General features: G+C 39.1%; 1 protein-coding gene across 2 annotated transcripts; it reads left to right on the forward strand.

Annotated features, from left to right (window-relative positions):
• Positions 1 to 4,366: 4,366 nt before the first annotated feature.
• On the forward strand, positions 4,367 to 18,022 carry LOC143459885 (centrosomal protein of 192 kDa-like). Of its 2 annotated transcripts, none has more exons than XM_076957200.1 (43): positions 4,367 to 4,522; positions 5,043 to 5,141; positions 5,284 to 5,372; positions 5,454 to 5,607; positions 5,790 to 5,847; positions 5,960 to 6,065; positions 6,211 to 6,305; positions 6,443 to 6,544; positions 6,887 to 6,977; positions 7,219 to 7,374; positions 7,570 to 7,746; positions 7,821 to 7,907; positions 8,012 to 8,171; positions 8,273 to 8,313; positions 8,409 to 8,567; positions 8,651 to 8,792; positions 9,117 to 9,181; positions 10,154 to 10,277; positions 10,423 to 10,850; positions 11,290 to 11,418; positions 11,540 to 11,655; positions 11,761 to 11,928; positions 12,153 to 12,355; positions 12,476 to 12,588; positions 12,687 to 12,788; positions 12,860 to 13,021; positions 13,080 to 13,300; positions 13,437 to 13,667; positions 14,079 to 14,226; positions 14,314 to 14,478; positions 14,664 to 14,721; positions 14,881 to 15,012; positions 15,077 to 15,210; positions 15,354 to 15,589; positions 15,795 to 16,042; positions 16,264 to 16,568; positions 16,710 to 16,805; positions 16,869 to 17,014; positions 17,116 to 17,181; positions 17,248 to 17,303; positions 17,419 to 17,524; positions 17,641 to 17,699; positions 17,767 to 18,022. In XM_076957200.1, exons 1-43 carry the CDS (start codon positions 4,395 to 4,397, stop codon positions 17,909 to 17,911), a joined length of 6,006 nt encoding a protein of 2,001 aa, XP_076813315.1. In that variant the 5' UTR covers positions 4,367 to 4,394; the 3' UTR covers positions 17,912 to 18,022. The 2 variants fall into 2 exon arrangements, with proteins under 2 accessions (XP_076813315.1, XP_076813323.1); XM_076957208.1 differs by having other exon boundaries at positions 6,455 to 6,544.
• Positions 18,023 to 21,201: the final 3,179 nt, after the last annotated feature.

Genomic DNA, 21,201 nt, shown 5'->3' on the forward strand with positions numbered 1-21,201 from the left:
ATGTTATTGTGACGTTATTGTTAGCGGATAATTGGTACGGTAATTTTCCGGTGAAATAGAGGCAAACATCTTTGTATCGTTAACGTCAATTCCTTCCTATTTTTCGAATTGAAACCGATATTTAGAGAACAAGCACTTGAACTTTCGATGGCAATATGGTCAATGAAGACAGCTAGGGTGGTTTTAAATGTAGGCCTACGTAATAATTCCGAAAAATGTCAAGTTAAAAAATCACAGCTAAGGGGTTTAGGTTGTTTGAAAGCGTCCCGTTTTGAAGCCACAAAATTATGGTAAGCCTAAATATGCTCAAAGTAATAATACATGGCATGATACATATTTGTAGAGTAACAGGAGCCGAAACCACATCAATATTCAAGCATAAATAAAAGTATGTACATCACATTTAATTGTCAGACAAGTTCTGGTGTATCTTTTCAGTACGATCATTATCAGTATTCTCTTGATCTAGACCAGCGTCTTCCTACTTCTTTTCATCGCGGGCCAAAATCTGAAATTTTTTTATCTTGCGGGCCAATGTTTTTAAATTAGAACTGAAGAACAATGTGACATTGATATTAGAACTGAAAAAAGTTCTCTTTTTTATTAAAACTGAAATTAAAATAGTTCAAAATTTAGCTATTAAATGCTGATCAATGTGACATCTGCGGTCGAGGTTCTTCCTCAACAATAGCGACTATCAAAGCGGACTATCAGTTCGCGGGCCAACTTTGGCCCGCGGGCCTGCAGTTGGACCACGCTGATCCAGACTCTAGAGGGATTTGCTCCTCTCCAGAACCGAGGAGCTGGATTGGGGAGTTGTTGGGTGGGAGTTGGGATTAGAGCTGGATTGGGGAGTTCGTTCAAGGCGAGAAAGCTTATTACATGTCAATTTCACCAAAAAGAGAATGACAATTTTGAAAAGCCAGAAAGTCCAAACAATGGTCCAGACAAGTGATAAAATAAGCAAGATCGAGAAAATACCACTGATGACTGGGGAGATAATACTAGAAATCATTTGTAAAAAGGTGTTTTTAAAGGTATTAGAAACAGTATTCTGAATATAGGATAAATCAGCTTGGGTATTAGCTTGGGGTGTGCCCCCAAGAAAAGTGTAAAGCTTATCCCATATGAGGCGTGTTTGACTGACTACTTCCAGAATTCCACTGAGATCATCATGTCCATCAATGTTGCCAGGAAAGAAGTTGATGACTGAAGAGAAATCAAGGGTGGGCATTGAAGCTTCTACATTCACCAAGGACGGAGTAATGGAGTGAGGGTCATTGTGGCGTCTGGTCAGGGTGTAGTTATATCGTATACATAGAAATTTGCGAAACTGCGATTCCTTTACATAGTTTTCTATGTATGCTGCAGAAGCTTATTTGTTGAATGAAGCAACAGATCTCACTAAATAAGCATTTCATCATCTCACGAGTGATATCCATTACTTAGAATGCCAAATCCAGTAATTTCTGGCTGACATTTTCTATGTCATAGGCCCTTTATTCCCTAATGAAGTCCTCGGCCATCTACTTGGACGTCCAGCATGCGCAAGTTTTAAATGAATCCCGAGCAACTTGCAATGTGTTGATGCGATTGCAACTGAAGGGAACCAGTATAAGTCCGCCAAGTATGCATGTTGCTGTGTCATGGAGACATGTCCTTACCAGTAGAGGACATGGCACCCTGTTGTGGATTGACACACCTAGTGACTTAATTTCAAGACGGAAAAGTTTGTAATGATTTTCTAGCCCTCTGAGTTAATTGTTCGGCTTAAATGCTGATTGTCTTTGAAGATGACACAGCTTGTAACTGAACTTCTGAGAAACGAAACATTTTCTGCTTGATTGGTGCTGCTTGAGGATCGGTAACAATATGGTGAGTCACGCCCGGTATTGCACGTTGAGAAAAATTAGTGATGTCAAATACTTTCGAATATTTCTGATAAACAAAGTCAAACTCGTTACTCGGTTGGCTCTGTTCAGCATCAGCAGAAAAATGCGAAGTTTGTGAAAAAGAGTTGTCTGGTGTACAGTAAGCCGTGTTTGAGGCTTTCGTCAAACACCTAAGACATAAATCCACAAGCAAACACTTAGACGCCAAGAAATCACACCCAATTATATTGGACGTAATGTTTTCGGCTACAAAAAATTCCTAGTGAAATCATCCTCTGAAGTCTAAGGTACCTGTACCGAATAAGGCCCACCTAACACTTTTTTGAAAATAACTCAAGAACCATAAATGAGAATAGACTGAAAAATCGTATTCTATTAGTGAGGGTATATGACTACAACATATTAAAACCACAATACCTGACAACCCCCCAAAAAATTTTTATAAAGAAATTAAAAATTCCAAAAAATGGGCCTTATTAGGAGCATAGGCTCCTAATAAGGCCCACCAATTTTGTGAGTATTTTGATTCAAAACATAGTAATAGACAACATATAACATTATTAGAAATTTCACATTTTAAGTTGTACAAACATTTAAAAAGATTCCACTAGGCGCATCAAAGTAACTGCAACAATTTGCCAACTGATGACTGGAACCACTCTTGAAGTCTGGACATCAATTAGCCAAGCATCTTGTATGGGCCTTATTAGGCGCATGTGGCATCCACGAAAAAAATGTCACATTTTTATCATCAGAAAAATTTTAGCAAAAAAAGTGCATTATCCTTTTCAATACTAAGTTGGTTGTTACATGAAAACTTCAGCCGGCTGACAACAGTTCATTTAACCGGCCAAATTCTCACTTACTTTTTTTCTAAATTAACAAAACCACCTTAACTGCAAATATCAAATTTTTGTTGTGCTCTAGCGAATCGGTTGATCACGTGACAAGGATGAAATCTGGTAAACCATCATGAATTTATATTAGTTTTTATGTAGGGACAAAATCTTTCATTTATTTGCACGGGTTTGCGAAATATGAGCAATGGGCCTTATTAGGGACCGGGCCTTATTCGGTACAGGTACCTTATACGTTATACTGTTATAGTATGAAGCATCTTATCGAAAATTTTAACATTTTGGCTATGATAATCTTAATATCTTTCGCTATCCTACTACGTCCAATTTTAATTTTAAAATAGTGTTTAAGAATTATTGTAGTAGTTTGTAATGAAATGATTGTTTATCGTTCCTTAGCCTGTGAGGGCGACCACTTCAATTACAAAGTTTGTCTGTTGAATTGTTTAATGTCCTCGATGGTAAATGAGTCTCAGGTCGTTGTTTCGCTTCTCTTAATCTTAGAATTAATTGTACACCTCGACAACTATATATTTTGATTATATTGAAGCTTCATTGAACGAATAAATCAAGATAGAACATTGTAACAGCAACAGCATAAAGACATGTTGCGGCGTTGAACATACGACTGAAAAAGTGATAACTCGTAATGCACGCACAGGGGAAGCAATCGATTACGTCACGCAGTGTTATGCTTCGCTGATTCGATAGACGAGAATTCTATGTTTTACACAATTTTATATTACATTAATTGATATATTTATCACAAGTTTAATAAAACTCTCTGGAGCCAATAAAATAGTTTTCACTCCAACAATGGTCCGTCGACCGTGTTCGAAAAGTGCTTTGCTGTGCCTGTGTCTGTGTTGGTTTGCATTTAGAAACATCGAAGCTGAACTCGCGCGAGTTCGAAAGAATGTTGATTAAAATTTAGAAGTGGCCACCTTATCTATAGCCGACAGCTTATATATAGCCTAGGTAACGCAGCCTTTTGTTAAAGATAAGCTGAGAGAATGGGTATGCAAAAAAGCTGATTTAATCTGTTTAAGGTTTATTGGAGTTTAAGATTAATCAGATTAATATACTCATACATACTTACATATAATACTCAGATTAAGAGGAAGATACTGTATGTACAGCATTGAAAGAATTTTCATTCATCAGTTGCTTGAACACACCACCTGCTCGTCCGCTTAATTTTCGCTTTTTCAACTTATGTTTTATGGATTTAACCAAGTATAGGTTTAGTGGTCGTGCTAAATACCGTGAATATTTTCATACTCTGCTGTGTGGCCGGTGTTCCTTTTGCATTCGATTGCAAGCTCGCATAGTTACAGCTTCTTTATATTATTTTTTCCCGAAATTGAGCTGCTCAACTGGACAACTAAACAGAAGCAAATTGTTAATACCTTGCTCAAGGTTACATAACTGGGTATTGAGCTCGGACTGTATAATTATATTTGAACAAGATTTGTCCTCAACGGAGCTGACAGCTGATTTGGCGAGTGGGTGGTGTTTAATGTGCGTTTTGTCGAGTCTTGTTTGTGCCACTCTTAATTTGGACAATGGTCTGATTGATGTCTTTAACTTTGAAAATATTACTCACTTGTTTTAAAGGAGAATATCATATAGAGATATAGCCTAGATGGAGCTGGATAATTTACCTCTTGATGAAAATTCTCTTGATTTTATGGATAAGAACCTCAGAGAGTTGAGTCTTTTAAATGATGAAATTCCTGAGCCAATATTTGCTTCAACAGCTCACAAAGTGAAGTAAGAAGTTCATCAAAGTTCTACTTGAAACTAAAACTAAGTGCCATAAAACCATTTTCCAATCTAGACCGACCCCAAAATTTGTTTAATCAATTTTGTTGAAATACGAGAGAGTGAAGAGAGACGGGAGATGTTTATCAATTCACGTTTTGGTTCACTGACTAAGATAACCACAGTTGAGACGACTATACTGTAACAATGACCTCAGAGAGGCTAGGCCCTGTTTAGTGCTATTAATGCTTCTATGTTTTAAAGTCATGACACCGTCCTTGTCTATAGTTTTTTCCAGTCACTTTAGTCGGCATTGGTAAAACCTTGCTGTGTAGCTGATTGTCTGGTACATTAACAGCAGTTGTAGTATCGCCTGAAACATGTGCACAATAAAATACTTGTACTGTAGAAAAGTGGCATTTGAGGCGAAGATGGTACTTTACAGTTACACTGCACTGGCCACATATTGTTATTTAAGAAATGCTGGAGCCTTGTTTGTTGCACATTGACAATAAATTCTTTGTTCCAGGAGAAATGTTGAATCAGTTTGTGATGAAGGCGAAAACACAAATATTCCAAACGCAGATTTTAGAGGAAGTTACGCTCCACGCGAACAATGCCTGATGTGGTATGAAATTTTTTACTGTTTTGAAATGTTGGTTTTTTTAGTTGACTTAATTGACCTAGAAGTCGAAATAAAGGTCGGAACTTCACTGTATCAGTTCATGTAAAGCAGTTAAACGTGGCTTCATAACATATCATTTTCTCAGGCCCAATTCTCAAAGTGATGAGTCAAGCTTATCAAGTAACTTCCGAGATGACTCGTCACTTAGCGCACTGGATCTTAACGCAATGCCAGGTTAGTTTCACATTATGTTTGGTTAAATAACCATATTTCTCTATATCGAATGCACAGTATAACTTGAAGCATTCCATCCAGATGCTCGGAAGTCAGTGAGTCTTGTTCACGTGACCAGCAAGTGCAGCAGCATCGGAAGTTGGCTGGATCAGTGCTTTGATGACGATTCAAAGCATCCGGGAGGCCCTGCTGCAACTTCCAGTCAATTCAACCTCCATCCCACCGTTATGTCGAGGTAATTTTCTGTGTCTAGTTTGTCAAGATTATCCAACCATTGTGATGTCATATGATGTGATTATTTGCTGACGGTAGGAACAAAATCAGACTGTACATGACTTTGCACAAATGGTATCTTTAAATTTTGTTGCATGTCTTGTGAGCATCTTTCCTGGTGTATTCACGTCTGATTGCTTTTAGATTTGACGATCATGAGAAGTTCTTGGAAGTTGAATGTCAGCCTGAGAGTGACGACTCTGTGAGAATTTTTGTTGTAAAGAATTTTATCATCACTTTGGCCGGAATGAATGGCTTGATTGTTTTATGTCAATGTGTGCAGAGAGATAATTGTATTTTAACCTCTGTCGTAGGACAATGAATTCAACGGTGACATTGACTTTGACATCCCAGTACAAACTGAACTTGATGAAACAATGAAGGGTGAACCACAAGATGGCGACATCATCACTGAGCAAAGTGAGATTTTTTAAATTCTCTCAAGAACTCTCAAGTTGTTGAGCACCCAGATAGACATTTAAGGGTTTATATTCCGTCATGTTTTTGCTCAAGAATCAAAGTTTTCTTATAATAAAAAATACCTCTTCTCGTTTGTCAACAATAGCAGATAGAATTCTTCATGACGCAGAAAGCGCAGGAACAACAACTTCCGACTTCCTCCAACGAATAACTTTTCCTCAGACTCCGTCCACATTAAAGGTAAAGCGAAGTAGCTCGACAACGTGCCGCCTTCCTCCTTATTAAATGTTACTTCTGCTTTGGTTCATCCCAATGAGCTAACACTCCTTAATCACGGAGGTAGAAATGGAAGAGTTAAAAGTCTAATATCAAAGCAGTTTCATCACCAGGTGCCAGCAGGTGGTGCTGCAACTTTTTCAGCCTCCCCCCATCAACAACAACAATCAACATCAATGAGAAATGCCTTCGACAACTGGCAGGTATTTTTGATCTTTAAATTGAACAGATGCGATTTGAGTAAACACGAGCGCTTACACAAGCAGGGCTAAATAAATCACTGTTGCATTTACCTGATTGTAAGTGGCATGGAATGAAATATTGATGTGTAATTGTAAATGAAATGACATTGTTAAAATAAAAATTCCTCAAATGCTTTATAAACCTGCCGCCTGCATGAAGCAAGATGCAAATGAAAGTTTTTTCAACCTTCTGCAAACACATTTGTGTTTCTTGGATCTTGTATTGCCTGCACCTTCTAGCAGTCTCTGTGTGACTAGAATCCAACAACTACAACCAGTTAACCTTGGAATTGTTCCTCCTAGTGTACAGCACCACTTGAATTTTCTGGCATTGAATTTGAACAAGACTCCAGACTTCAACAGCAATTGTTTGGATCTGAAAATTTTTTAGAAAGTCAGTGACTGTGCATTTTGACTCCTCTTTATTGTTTTTGAATGCAAAGTGCTTACTATGTTAGTTTGTTTGGTTTCAACTGATCACTTCAAATAGTATGATAGTAATTGTTGTTCACTGCTCTTTAAAATTTTATTTCTAAGATATCACTGTGAATGCAGGTTTATGTTTAATAACATCGAATGAATTTCTTATGGATTGTTGATTGACAGGTGATTGTTGCATTGTTGATGATTAACAGGTGATGCTCTCCATATAATGGACCAGGAGGAAAAGTTATTTGAAGAACAGAATCATCTGAAGCTGGAGGATAATTTTGCTGGAAAAGAGCAATCAAGCAGCAACGTCAATGACTTCTCGGACTATCGCACCTCGATGATGAGCGAACAAACTGCTGGTGGGTTCTGATGCAATTGTTAAGCATTGGAATATTATGAAAGAGTCAAGCAACTACTTACTCTAGAAGTTTGTAACTACAAAGGAGTTTTTCAGCTGATCCAAACAGATGTCAGAGCAATACTTGCAAACTTACATGAATGGCTGCAGTTGTTTTATGCACGAACATGTTTGTAATAATTTGTTAAATGTGTAGACGAGCTGGGGAAAGTGTCGATTGGTGCGTACATGGCAATAAGATCATGCAAGCTCGGTGATTTAGGAGGGGACGTCTCCAAAGAACGACCAAGTTTTGGGCTAAAAATAAAGACGCCATCTCCGAAGAAACCTTTCAACCTTGCAGATGCGTCCAAACTTAGTGCACTTGATCCTGGTGATTAGTTGTTGTGCAAGTGCCACTGAATATTGATCTTTCATTCTTGCCTTATGTTTTACTGTGGTTATTAGAATCAACTCTGCAAGAGACTTCCATAGATACCACGATCACAAACGCCAATTCCATCCTGGAGAAAAATTTCTGTTCCCTTTCCATCGGTAATTATAAATAATCATAAAAAATTTATATTCTTGCCCTGGGTCACATTGAAACTTGGTTGGTTGAGTAACTTAAGCCGTCATAGTGAAGTTGTGATTTGCAGATGAGACGGTTGACCAATCGATGATGTCAACCTTATCAAAGGCAATATCGGAAATGTCAACCAGCTTGAACAATGAGGAGCTCGCTAAATTAATCATCGCGCTCTCCAATAAAAAAATTGAAGAAAAACAACAAACTCAATCTAAAGAACGAAGTTTACAGTGAGCAATATATTTTTGAAAGTTCATTAATTATTTTATTTATGTCATAACTTCCACTTGGAAGCGGTCGTGCATTGATCACTTTTCATTCTTTTCATCAGACAAACAAAAGATGATTTGAATGAAGCGCCATCCAGTGTTGGTACGTTTGCTAATTCTTTTCCATTCCTGTCGTGCGGTGAGGTAGAACAAACAACAGCCACGTGACTTATCACAAGAATTTGTTTGTTCATGCAGTCAATTCATTCGAATCCAGAGGAGAAAGCTTGGAAAAGTCTGCTATCACTTCTTTGAGAGAATCTGATGTCTATGTGAATAACATGCTAGTTGAAAACGAGATATCGATTTCAAAAACAGTGCCATCTGATTCCTCACAAAGGCAGCAACCTATTCATGGTGATTTCTAAAGTACCTCGTTGAACATGGAACCATGTAATGCTTAATAGAAATCATATAACACCTCGTTTTATGACCGACAGGGAGAATTGACCATAATGAAGCCTGTGATGAAGTTTTCCCCCTGCCAAATCATGAAACTACGATCTCGTCCGATTTTTTATCCAGGCAGCTGCTTTCTTCCACCAGATCTAACCTCTCCCTCACCCGAGGATCTTTGAGCAGGTTTGTCATCACTTGATGGCGCTAGTGGTGGTTTGACTGTATAGCAGGAACATTTTGCGTTAAATAAGCCCAAACTAACTGTTAACGTCATGATGACCGCTCTACTCGTCATAACGGTAGACCAAATTTGAAATACAACGACTAAAACTGCTTATCCACTCCATATTATTAAGAATCCTTTCTCCAGTATATTTACTGGCAACTACTCCTTGATTTAAAGCCAACTTGTTTTAGGACTTGCCCCTCACTTTAATGAGATTGATAAAGTCAATGAAATTGTTTTTTGTTTATGGGATTTGTGGTTTATATTTAACTTATTGACAGGGAGAGCATAGAGGAGTTGCATAAGAAGTTGAGGATGCGTGGACGAGCCACAAGTACAGAGTCTGGTGAGCTTGTATAGTTTTATTTGATAACAACATTTGCTAACATTATAATTATTCACCTAAGTTTTGACTGTTTGCGAGTTAGACCAATTATATGATTTGCCCAGTGATACGACGACTTCATCGTAATATACCGTAAAACCTCTATTTCACCACCATGGCGCTCTATTTTTCAACTCTTGTTTAAAAGTGGCATTCTATTAGAGGTGACGTTCAATTAGAGGTTGGCGCTCTATTTTTCGACTAGCTGGTCAGAATTTTGAAATAAAGTTTATTAATGAAAAGAAAAAACACCAAACACATTTACCGGTATATACTAAAAGTGGTGTTCTATTAGAGGTGGCGTTCAATTAGAGCAGAGGTGACGAACCTGCGGCCCGCGGGCCGCATGCGGCCCGCCAAACAATTTCGTGCGGCCCACCAAACAATTTGACAAACGCCCATACATGCAAGGCATATAGGACTTATAGGAAATAGGGTTGCCATACCGTCCGGAAAATTCCGGACATGTCCGGAATTAGGGTTAAATTTTGCGTCCGGGAGACCAGCAGTCTTGAACTTTCTTTCACCTGTTTCTAATCTTTGCGCAATGCGATATCAAAAGCTGATAGCACAATTGAGTCGCAGCAGTATGTCTTCAATAGATTGCCGCACTCAATCGATGTATTTTTTGCGGCCGCGGGAGCAGCTAAAAATCTGCCAAATGAAGCGGTTGTGCTTGAATGCTAATTATTATGCAAAATGTTAAAAAAATTGTGCGGCCCGCTTGCTCAGCCGTAACTGACAAAGTGGCCCGCGTCATCGAATAGGTTCGTCACCCCTGAATTAGAGGGAGGCGCTCTATTTTTCAACTCTTGTTTAAAAGTGGCGTTCTATTAGAGGTGGCGCTCAAATAGAGGTTTTACGGTAGGTCTCGAATGCTTCCATAAACATCTTATACGAATATTACTCTGATAAAATCTTGTTCCTTATCAGGCTTCGATCAAGATCTCATTCTTCCCGATGTTGTTTCAAACCGGTCATCAATTGCAACCAGGAAGGCAACAATGCCGTTTCCAATTTTAAGCGATGACCAAACTTTGAAGGACTCTCCGGTGAAGTGAGCTGATTTCTGATTCGTCACAATCTTATTGTTGAAAGCATTGCATTGAATTTGATTTCTATGAACAATATTTTCCCGTTTTGTCACAATCTAAACGCATGCACCTGAATTATCAGGGATTAAATGTTTTGAACTTTATCAGCCACATGGTGCCGCCAGTCTCAAGATCATCACTTCGTAGCGACGAGACGATGGAAAATGACGTTAACCTGACCCGGTTGTCTTCTGCCTTCCACCAACTTATCCCTTCTACGAGTTTCAGTGAGATGATGACCATGGCTGAAAGTGAGATTGACGACCATGACAATGCTACAGGCCATAGACATCTCACAACAATCGAAGAAAGTCGATCGAGTGTGGAGTCGATTAGCTCTAAAGAAGAGTCATTGGGTAGTGACTCGGTTCGACTTGTACCGTCCGCACACCTCAGCCACCTCAACACAATCACACATTTCTCCTCCCTGCCGGCCATGTACTTCAATCAGCCGCTCTTGCTCCAGGGGGGTCCCCTCTACCACGGACACCCCATCATGCGGGGGAACCACCCATCGCAACAAGCCAGCACCACAGGTGGGTTCGTCGATGAGTGATATTGTTATTGCTTTGCTGTTTGATGATGTCGGCATAGAGCTGAGCGTCATGTAAATATATTGCATAAGTGTTTCAAGGTTTTCACCCTTGTTCTTGGAAAACTTTTCACATATCCGTAATGTCACTTTGGTTTTCAGTTAGAAATTAAAGCTTTGATGGTAAAACGTTGCTTTGTTAATTGCGTCGTTTTCTGCAGAAAAACTGGTGCAGAAGGGTTTTGTTTGATTATGATTGTTATTTACAAGTCCCTGGTTCAGTTTTCTTGATATTTCACCAGATACAGTCGTACTTGCAAAGCTATTTCCCATAGTTCAATTTTGCCCGATTTCTCACCACATAATACTCACGATTGCCGTAACCCCAAGCTTAATAGAATCATCTGTCCATTGGTCGCTTCACATAGTCATGTGGTTTATAGGTCACTATATGGACGACAGTCGTGCGTTTGACACCGCGCTGTGTGCAGCTCAATCTCAAGGAGTGGACATCTCTTATCCTCACATGCTTCCATGCCAACACCTGCCTGCCATGAGAGGAATGAACATTGGTGAGATCCTGCTCAACCTCATGCAGTGTGCGAATATCAGTTGATGCTGATTGTGTTTTAACTGAGTTAAATTCAAGTTAAGTCTACCCAAGGTTGACAGCAGACACATCAATTTATTTAGTTTCACAACCTGCCCTTGTTCTGCCGAGCCAAGTCGAGTTCGATGAAACGTTGTGTGTTGGAATCCCGGCCACGAAACAAATCCCATTGAGGAACAGCACATCAAGATGGATGCAGGTGCTTTGATACAAACCACTGGATGTTGTGACAGTTAGTTTCATAAAATCATTTTTGATGTTTCATATCAAGCATGTGTAAACAAGTCTAAGTTGAATGTTTCAGGTTGAACTTCGCACCTTGTCTGTGACAATCAACCATTGTGATGTCATGATCGACATAGAAACTTTGATCTCGATGAAGACGAAGCACATCATCGGACCGAACTCCACTGAGGTGACCGACGTGGTGGTGAACGGGTGCAAGCCCGGAAGGTTCATCATCACCATCAAGGTGGGTGCGGCTCAAGTCATTTAGACCAGATCTGTGCTTGTTCTTCTGAATTATTTTTGGCTTGTGGACCACTTTGCGCACTCGGTTGTTTTCTTCAAACTTTGAAATGGTTCCAGAAATCATTGCTAAATTAATCCATATAAATACTAATAACCACCAGAGCAACTTAAACAAAAGTCTAAGCTACCCGCTACATTTGAGCAATGATTTGTGCTCAACCACAGGCTGAGAGCATGTTTATAGCCGTGGAGGGAATTCAGCCCTTGGACCCAAGATTTGGGTCGAGTCAAATGAGTATTTGCGCTAATGTTGAAGCACCGGCTGTCTCTGTGTTTGCTGGATCAGATTCACCAAAGAACAAGAAACGGAGCGAATCGGCCGACTTTGGTGATGTTTTCTATGGTTCGACCAAGTCTCTGTCAATTAGGTAACACTGTGCAGTCGGACACACTTTACTTGTTTTTTGTTTAATTAGACTATTTTCCACTCACTAGACAGACAAGACTAGACAAGTTAATATAGCTAATATATAATATATTTTCTGCAGGATTTTGAACGAGGGTAAAGCGGAAACTGCCGTCAGAATCGTTTTCTGGTCTTCTTTCCACGATCGATCTTCTTTCTCTCTCTCCATGTCATCGACTTATGTCAAGGACTCTGGTGAGTTTTTGCCGCAGCGATCTCAATTTTAACTGAGATGGCATTTTTCTTCATCGCTAACTCATTTTAGATAATTTTATTTTTGTTTTTTCATGAAGACACGGGAGCCCGGAACACACTCCACAAAACTCTGCCGGTTAGCATTCAACCGCTGACTGTGTGGCTCCATTTTCACCCTTCTTTCGGCAGGGCATCATTGGGTAATTTTTGCGCAGTTTAGCATTACGGTTCGGCTCTTGCTGCAAACTTTTCAATTTGAATGAAATGACAGACGAGAAGCCAACCAAAGTCGATGGTCAGGTTGAAGTCATCCTCGCTTCTCCGATCGTACCAAATCTTTCACTCGACTCTGTTCCGGTGTCGGCATTGTTGGGAGTCGGTAAACTGCATGCTCCGAAGAGTCAACAACTCCTGTCGTTTCAAGTCAACAAAGGTAGTCAGCTGCTCACGACTTTTCGATATTTTCTCTAAATCTCCCGCTCTTGTTCCAGGTCGCAAACAATCCAAAACTTTTCCTGTCAAAAACGCCGGAAACCTCCCCGTCCAAGTTGCATTTGCCCCAGATAACCATTCCGAGATTTTCAGTGTTAAGCCCACCACTGCTTTACTAACACCTGGTGGCCACGTTGAGCTGACCGTGGAATGCAGCCCTCCGTTAACATTTGAGCCAACCAGAGTTGGCGAGGAGCTTTCGGCCTTGATCGTCATGAATGTAAGAATGTTGATGTTTGATAGTAATTGAAAGATTGCCGTGAAAGCAATGACGGAGCTACTACTTGCTTTGTTCAACCCATGCTTGTATCAATGTCGTGGGATTGCTTCAGTATGTTTACGGCAATTATTGTTAGATTTTGCCAACCGGTCCCCAGTTTGAAGTGAATGTGACCGCTGTTGTGTTGAAAACATCCGAATCCGTGCAGGAAGGACCGGGTCTCCTCACCAACAAGACCTCTCTCAGGTGGGGAGGAGTCAGTGTGGGCCAGTCCTCCAAACAGAAGTTGATGTTGAAATGCAGGGAAGAGCGAAGAGTCCCAACCACAGTCCGAGCTTCAGTGAAAGGAGACGGCTCAAGTTTCCAGGTAAATCATCACCAACATTGCTTCTATTGCTGATGTCAATGTTACGGCACAACTTCATGATTTGTCCAAGTGGTTTGCACCTTGCTCACTTGGATATCGCCTGCGATGGCTCCTTCATAACCACATGAACTGCAATTTCTTTGCTTCGGCTGCTGTGGATCAGAGATGCTTTCAGTGTGGTCATTTTTTTACCATCACTTCATAAATCAATACAGAATCAGAGACCGCTATTTGGGAGATTTTGGGTTAAATAACTTTGGTTGAGTAAATTTAATTGTGATGAAAAAAATTCATGTGTTTTTATTTACTTGCCGTCTGCTTAAACCAAATTATCTGTAATTATTAGAACTTAACAAAAGCTGGTTGTTTTATTTCTGCCAAAGCATAATTTAATGAATTACTCCTCTTTAGATACTTACTACAAAGTCTGGCAGCGAAGAACTTTGCAAAAAATGCGATAGATCCATTCAACCTGGTCTGGATGAAACCATCACGCTGCTCTTTGCACCAACCCGCAAACAAATGGTTCGTGCCAAACTTGAAATCAAGACACCAATTGGTAAGATTTTCAGATGGTAGATGGCTTTGATTAAAATTAATTTGTTAAGTTGACTGAGATTCCATCATAAAATCTGAATGTCCGCAGATGAGCTACCAACCACAAAATACACCATCCCGTTGGTTGGATATGGTGGCTCAAGTGAGGTCGTGGTGGATGGTTTGCAACGAAGTGAGAAGAAACCAACTTTGCTGTTCAATGATAATGTGTGTGATGTCTATGAGATGCCGGCGAAAGAAAACTGGAATATGCGTAAGCGGCCTCGTAGTAAATTGTTGTGTTAAGTTATGATTTTATTTCCACCAAAACATGTCGTGCTTCTTAAATTTTATATATATATGGTTGCAGTACCTAGCGATGGCTTTAACCAGAAATAAATTACTCAAATGTCACAGATTGTTGAATAAATGAGATAATCCTTGGGAATATTTCTGCAGGTTTCACTTTGGCCAATCGTGGATGTAGAATAGCATTTGTGAAGATCCTGCTTTATGAGTATTTTCATATAATGTTGATTAAATTTTAAGTTATTCTGTTTTTTTTTTACTGAGTTAAGCGATCAAAATAGTTTTGCTGAATAAACTCTTACTAATTGGGCTCAATAAAGCCAAGCTTCTTGTAATATGAGGTAATTTTTACAAAGCATATTTTCAGTGACTCAAATTCAATGGAGAAATCATCACTGACTTGCACACCTGACCAATTTGTTCTTCGCGATCGTTCTTCGCGAGTCATTTACCTGAAGTCTGCTTCGAGAACCTCCAAGTCTCCATTCATATGCATTTGGTTTGTTCCTATTGCAATATGGTTTATGGTTTTTGAAAAATTTGACAACAAACTAATTTCGTAGGCATGGTGACGAGTTGTCACGACAACTTTTGAAATTATCGTTGAGTCATCATTCGTCACTGGTGGCGAGATGTGTGCCGAAGTCTTTTTCATTCTTGAGGAAGATCTCGTTCGACGAAACGTTTGATGGCGAAGGTTCGTAGTGAAGCGTAGATGTATCATGCACCGCCATAGACTACTTCCATGCTTTGCTCAAAACGTTGAGAGAAAAACATTTATTATCAGTGGTTGTAGTTTTTTAGCACACGTTGTAAACTTCACTTGTCCGTGTCTTCCAGATGCGAGCTCCGAGGAGGATTTGACAAGTTTTGAGTCTCATCCTTCAGATGTGCAACTCTTCTATAACAACCTCAGAATGACGAAGATCGAAGTTGTCGCTTCAACCTCACACGACACTCAACAACGATTGGTTGATTCGTCGACATCAAGTGGAGTGACACCGAAATCTTCCCACGTACGGAGAAGCCTTGAACCGGAGCGAGATGTCGGTTTGTTTGTTGCGGAAAGTTCAAAGGTGAAAAATTTGTCTCATTTATTTGAAGATGTTCCTGAAACTTTCCTGTATTACACAACTAAATAACAATGAAGTTTTCTATTTATTGGCTTTAAGCTAGCCACGGTCTTGAGTGGCCTAAATTGTGGGTGTAAAATATTTAATAATAGAAACTTGTGTTTCTTCATTGCTTCCCGTTCTTAATGACTATACATGAAATATTCAGCCCAAATTATCCACACAGCCGAGATTGATTGAGCCCTTGCACGAGAACCCACCCACGACAACCTGGGATGTATCTCCCACCCACATCACCCTCGATGTGCCCCCACCGGACCTGCTTGGAAAATTGAGAACTCATGACCCGGTTCGAGTGAAAATAATCAACAGATCAGTGGCATCACTGCTTTATGACGTCATGTGGCCGGGTCATTACTTGACCATTACACCGAACCGTGGTTGTGTGGAACCTGAGTAAGTCCAACATATAAGTTGTGCCTAAAACAAACAGCAGTCTATTTGCTGAAGCCTTGACACGTGAAAAAAGTTTTATCTTTGATTTAAAAAAAACTATTATTTGTTCTATTGATCCAAAATTTTTTAAATAAATCAACAAAGTTCTTTTTAAAGATCGTAAAAATTTACAGAATAGTTTCATTTGAACCAAATTAACCAGATTGTTCTTTTCATGGCAGGTCTGTGGCGGTTGTTCTCGTATCGGCAAATCCGTCACTCGCCACCAAGAAGAACATTGTGCCATGGTGCGGCCAGGTCATGTTCGTGGCAACTTGCGGTGGCCCTGGTGGCAGAAACCAGTCAAAGACCATCTACGTCCAAATCAAACAAAACACCAGCAAACCATCCCAAGATGCGGTGCTTGCGGGTGTTAAGATGGAAAAACAGAGTTTGAATGACGTCGCAATTTGTGAAGAAAAAATTTCCCTGAAGATTGGTCAGAAGTCGATAAACTTTGAGGATGTGGTGATAGGAAAAAATGCAAGTATGTGCCGCATATTATGCCATGTTCAATGTCAACTTACTTTTCCTGCTGGTTAATAACATGAAATGGTCGCCGGCAAACACCACGTTGTTTATGCTGGACCCGATATGACGTCATTAAGAGGTTGATTTTCTATTACAGTGAAACAACTTGAATTCCGAAACATGTCGAAAATTCCTTTGAGTTGGGTGTTGGCCTCTTTGTCGCCACCTTACGTTAAGGCTGGGACGGGCGCGGGTAAGCTTCGCATATTTTCAAATCACCTCATTTAAAGTGACATCATGGATAAAATCAATGCAGATTCGGGAAAAATTTTCCGTTCAACTTACGCGGCGTTTGTCTTCTCCCATAAATCCGGTCAACTTGAGCCTGGAGCTGGCGCCCAGATTCCCGTCACCTTCAACCCGTTCAACGTTGGCACTTACTCGCAACACTGGGAGCTGCAGGTGACGTAGGCAGCCATAGTGACGAAACTGAAGGCATTATGACTTCATTTTCTACACCAAAGCAACGAATGTAAAAGTTACAATTTTAGTTTTGTTTAAAGTTCCACGTTGCTAATGACAACGCGGCGTTCTCGTTGAACAAAGAAAAGATTGAACTTCATGGGCAGGTATGACGTCATCGATTTTTAGTTTGTTTTCGAATAATTCACGATCCCAACATTTTGACCTTTCAGGCGACGACACCGAAAGTTGTGGAATCATACCACAAGCCACCACCAACCACCACCAAGTATGAATCTTTGTCTTTGTGACGTAATCATGTTTTGAGACATTATACCTTAGGAGTTCATTTCATGCATGGATGACCTCACGATTGTGACGTTGACAAACTGTTTGTTGCGTAGAAGCGACATTTTCATCTCCGATCATTTCCTCTTCCCGGACACTGTCGTCGGCAAATCTTCCGTCATCAAAATTCCTATCAAGAATAAGGGGAAGTCCCCGCAAACAGTGAGCCAAAACCCACCTTGTACTTTAGCAACTTATGCAAATAACAAATTTGCGATCATGTTGGGCAGCCGGTTGCCTTCTTTGTATTTCTAAAGTAACCAAGGTCATGTACCCAGGTGCAGTTCATCAATATCAGGCCGCCCTTCCACATAACTCACCAAAGACACACCATACGGTAACGTGCAGATAAACTGAATATGCTTGCAACAATATTGTTTCAATTCATATTAATTTTTCACCAGAGCAATGCATTGCGCTAACCTTCCCGTGACCTTCCAAGCACGTAGCAAGGGCACATACACCGGCAGCCTCGTTGTTCAAACAGATGCAAGAGACACCTCCGACAACTTGATTCGTGTCACAGTCACGGCAAAGGCAGTTGAATGAGATTGCTCTGAAATTGCGTCGTTGGTTCTACTTGTTGTTGTTTGGGCAAAGATATTTATTAAATGATGTATTGAAAAGTATTTTCACAATTAAATATGCACCTTGATGAAAGCTTGTTGTTCTAAGCAGTGGTTGGTGTCGGTCATAACTGATACAAACAATAGGCAAGACTACAGCTAGAATACAAAAGTTATTCGATAGTTCAAGCAAGCTCTTGTTTCTAAGCAACTGTTTTGCTTACTAGATTAGGCACCATAACTGGAGGCTTTGTGCTTGGCTGTTCATTGTACAGTCCTACGCCACATGAGTTGGACGGGTTAAGAATTTTTGACCGTACCGGACCTAAACATATCCAACTGGCTCTCAGCAAACAATTTATCTTTGAATATAGACAAAACAAAATATATGATCTTTTCAACCTCGTCAAAAAGTTTTGATCAAACTAAACTGCTTTTGATTTACAACTCTCCAATTCAAAGGGTTAAGGAAATCATGTTCTTAGGAATAATTTCAAAGGAAAATCAATCTTGGAAGCCACATGTGAATTATTTACTACGTAAACTAAGAACAAACTTAGTTATGACGAGAAAACTTAAACCTTATTTAAATAAAGCTGCACTGATGTCTTTATATCACACTCTCATAGACTGTCATTTACGGTACTGTATTCCAGTTTGGAAACATGGCCACCAATCTGTTTTGAAACATTCAGAAAATACGCAAGAAGTATGCCGAGCTAAAATGTGGTTATAAAACCAAAGTTTATTCAAACCCTTTAAAGGACTACAATTTTTTATCTATAAATAGCTTATTTGAAAATGAAATATGCACCCCCACGTTCAAAGCCAACCATCAATTGCTTCCTCCATTATTTCAGATTATTTCCAAATAAATTCATCAAGATATGCCAATTCGCTAAGAAATCAAAACAATGTTTGCCTTCACTTCTGCAGTAAATCCTTAACCCAACAAACTATTCGATACATGGGACCAAAATTTTGGAATTCTCTGCCTAATGATTTGAAACTTTTGGAAAATAAGACAATTTTTTATAAAAAATCAAAAAGTTATTTTGCTTCATCGTCACACTGCATGACACTATGCGACAGTTGTAATTATGCGCTGTGTAAATCTGCACTCCAGCACCAAGCACTTTTATATATTTTATTGCACTATACACTTGTTTTTCTCTATTATGTATGTATTTGCAATTGTATTTCACTAATGTACGTTTGTTGGCAAGGTGTCACTGAATTTTGGAAACGCATTCACTTGCTGCGTCTTTCCTTTAACTTCAAAATGGTTAAAACTTTCCTCAACCACCTGCCACCAAATTTGTTGTTGCCAAACTCTAGACATAGGCAGTAAGCATCCAGCATGCGCACGACAAGTAGGCCTAGCTTTTGATAAAGCACTTTGATGAGATGATGGTATTGGAAATTTTGAATCAGATTAAGAAAGTTATACGTCAGTCTGTTTATTCATTAAGTAACTTGTAAATTTACAACACTTTTTACACAACTATTTCGGATATTTACTGCAAATACTGCAGATCGCTTTTACATATTTTCAAGATAAAAGACTGGAACCAGTTACTGGATTGCAACATCACCACCAGCGCCACTTAAGTCTTCAGTTTTGGGTCAAGCGTAGGATCCTTTCAGCACTACTATCTGTAACTACATACTGCATATGTACATATTTGTTTAGTTTGAACATTATTTGCAAAGAGTTAAAATAGCGATTACTCGCTGAGTCGACCAGTTCACCAATTCCAACGACCGAGTTGTAAGTTATTGGTTTTACTTATGGATATATTTTTGATGACTTAATATTGTGGTTTACGTAAAACAACGCGGCACCAGATTCGATATTTTGTTAAAGTATGTGATGACGGAATGCATTATCTGAATAATGCTTATATAAACTAAAAAGGAGTTATCCAACTCACTTTGAAGAATAAAAAATGACACAGTCAATCCCGTTATATCTGGTGACTCGCAGACGTGATGTTTTACTCATGACATACAATATCTTCCCAAAATATGGCGTCTTGCGTTTGCCTTGTCGGTACACGCTGTCCAGCTTTGTCGTCCGTCCATCTTTTAGCGAGCATTCATTTTGTAAAAACTTAAGAAAGTTTTTCCTTTCTTCTCAACGTACGAAAAGGTATGTCGCACCATTTTGCTGTTTTCTAACTTATAAATTATGGAACTAAAATAAAACATGAAACAAATAAAATTAAGGCTCGTAAGCTTGAAGTTAAAGTTCGAATTTTTCAAAGTTTGAGTTCTCCGTAGTTTATAATAATTGATTTTATAGTGTACAAACCTTTTGTATGGATCTGACTTGTTAAATTTTTTAAGAAATGCTCATTGATGGTTCAACTCTGCTCTGCATAACTTGACAAAGAATAACATGACTTATAGGCTACATGCCCAAGGAAAACCTACGTCATTGAAACGCTTGAATAATATTACAACATTGTTTCAGGTGACAATGCGAAACAAAAGCGAAACAATCTAGAGTTTTATAACATGTGTTAAGCTGAAACGTGATCTCATTCAAAAAACAACAGTTCTTTTAATGGAAATGTTACATCATTTACAATGATGAAGAGTGCTTTATAACAATGAAGGCTTCATGGAAAAGATGCATGTCAAATGACAATATAGAAACAAGACTATTTCAAAACTGTCGCGCAATTCACTTATACTGTATATGATGCAATCTATTTTAGAAAAACAAAACACAATATCATGAAACTGCAAATAGCTTTTGAAACAGGTAAATATAATCACGAAAACATGGTCATCGGAAACTTTTTAAAGGCCTCACAGGCTTTATCTATTTTATTGTTAACCGTTCATAAAACTCACCTTGTACCTTGTGATTGCCCTGGTTCCTTCTGTTGATTTCTTTGATGACCCATTGACATAATTGTTTGAGAAGGATAGTCAAAATAAAATATCTATAACTAATTTGTGGTGTAGCTCATTTAACTCTGGTTTTGAGCAAGTTCTCAGCTGTTTTGTGTCATGTAAATGTTTAAGAAAGCTTTTTCCTATACTTTAAAATCAAAATCACCGGAGTAATGACCCAATTTCATTTTTTTACAAGCGGAATCGAAATAAATGAAAATTCGTTTTGTATTACTTAGGTCAGGGATGTCCAACCTTTCATTAAAGTGGGCCGCATTGTCACTTGAAATAATTAAATGGGCCGCAAAACCTATTAAATTTCAAGAAAAATGGGTACATAAAGTACATACTTTTGGAGTGAACATGACT

The sequence above is a fragment of the Clavelina lepadiformis genome, chromosome 1 (assembly GCF_947623445.1).
Source record: "Clavelina lepadiformis chromosome 1, kaClaLepa1.1, whole genome shotgun sequence".
NCBI classification, from domain to species: Eukaryota; Metazoa; Chordata; class Ascidiacea; order Aplousobranchia; family Clavelinidae; genus Clavelina; species Clavelina lepadiformis.

Excerpts from the sequence above, each read along its gene's own strand:
- LOC143459885 (XM_076957200.1), top strand. The coding sequence starts at position 4,395 with ATGGAGCTGGATAATTTACCTCTTGATGAAAATTCTCTTGATTTTATG. Across the intron at positions 12,356-12,475 it reads ACCAAGTCTCTGTCAATTAG|GATTTTGAACGAGGGTAAAG; the intron begins GTAACACTGTGC and ends TATTTTCTGCAG. Across the intron at positions 16,043-16,263 it reads CGTGGTTGTGTGGAACCTGA|GTCTGTGGCGGTTGTTCTCG; the intron begins GTAAGTCCAACA and ends TTTTCATGGCAG.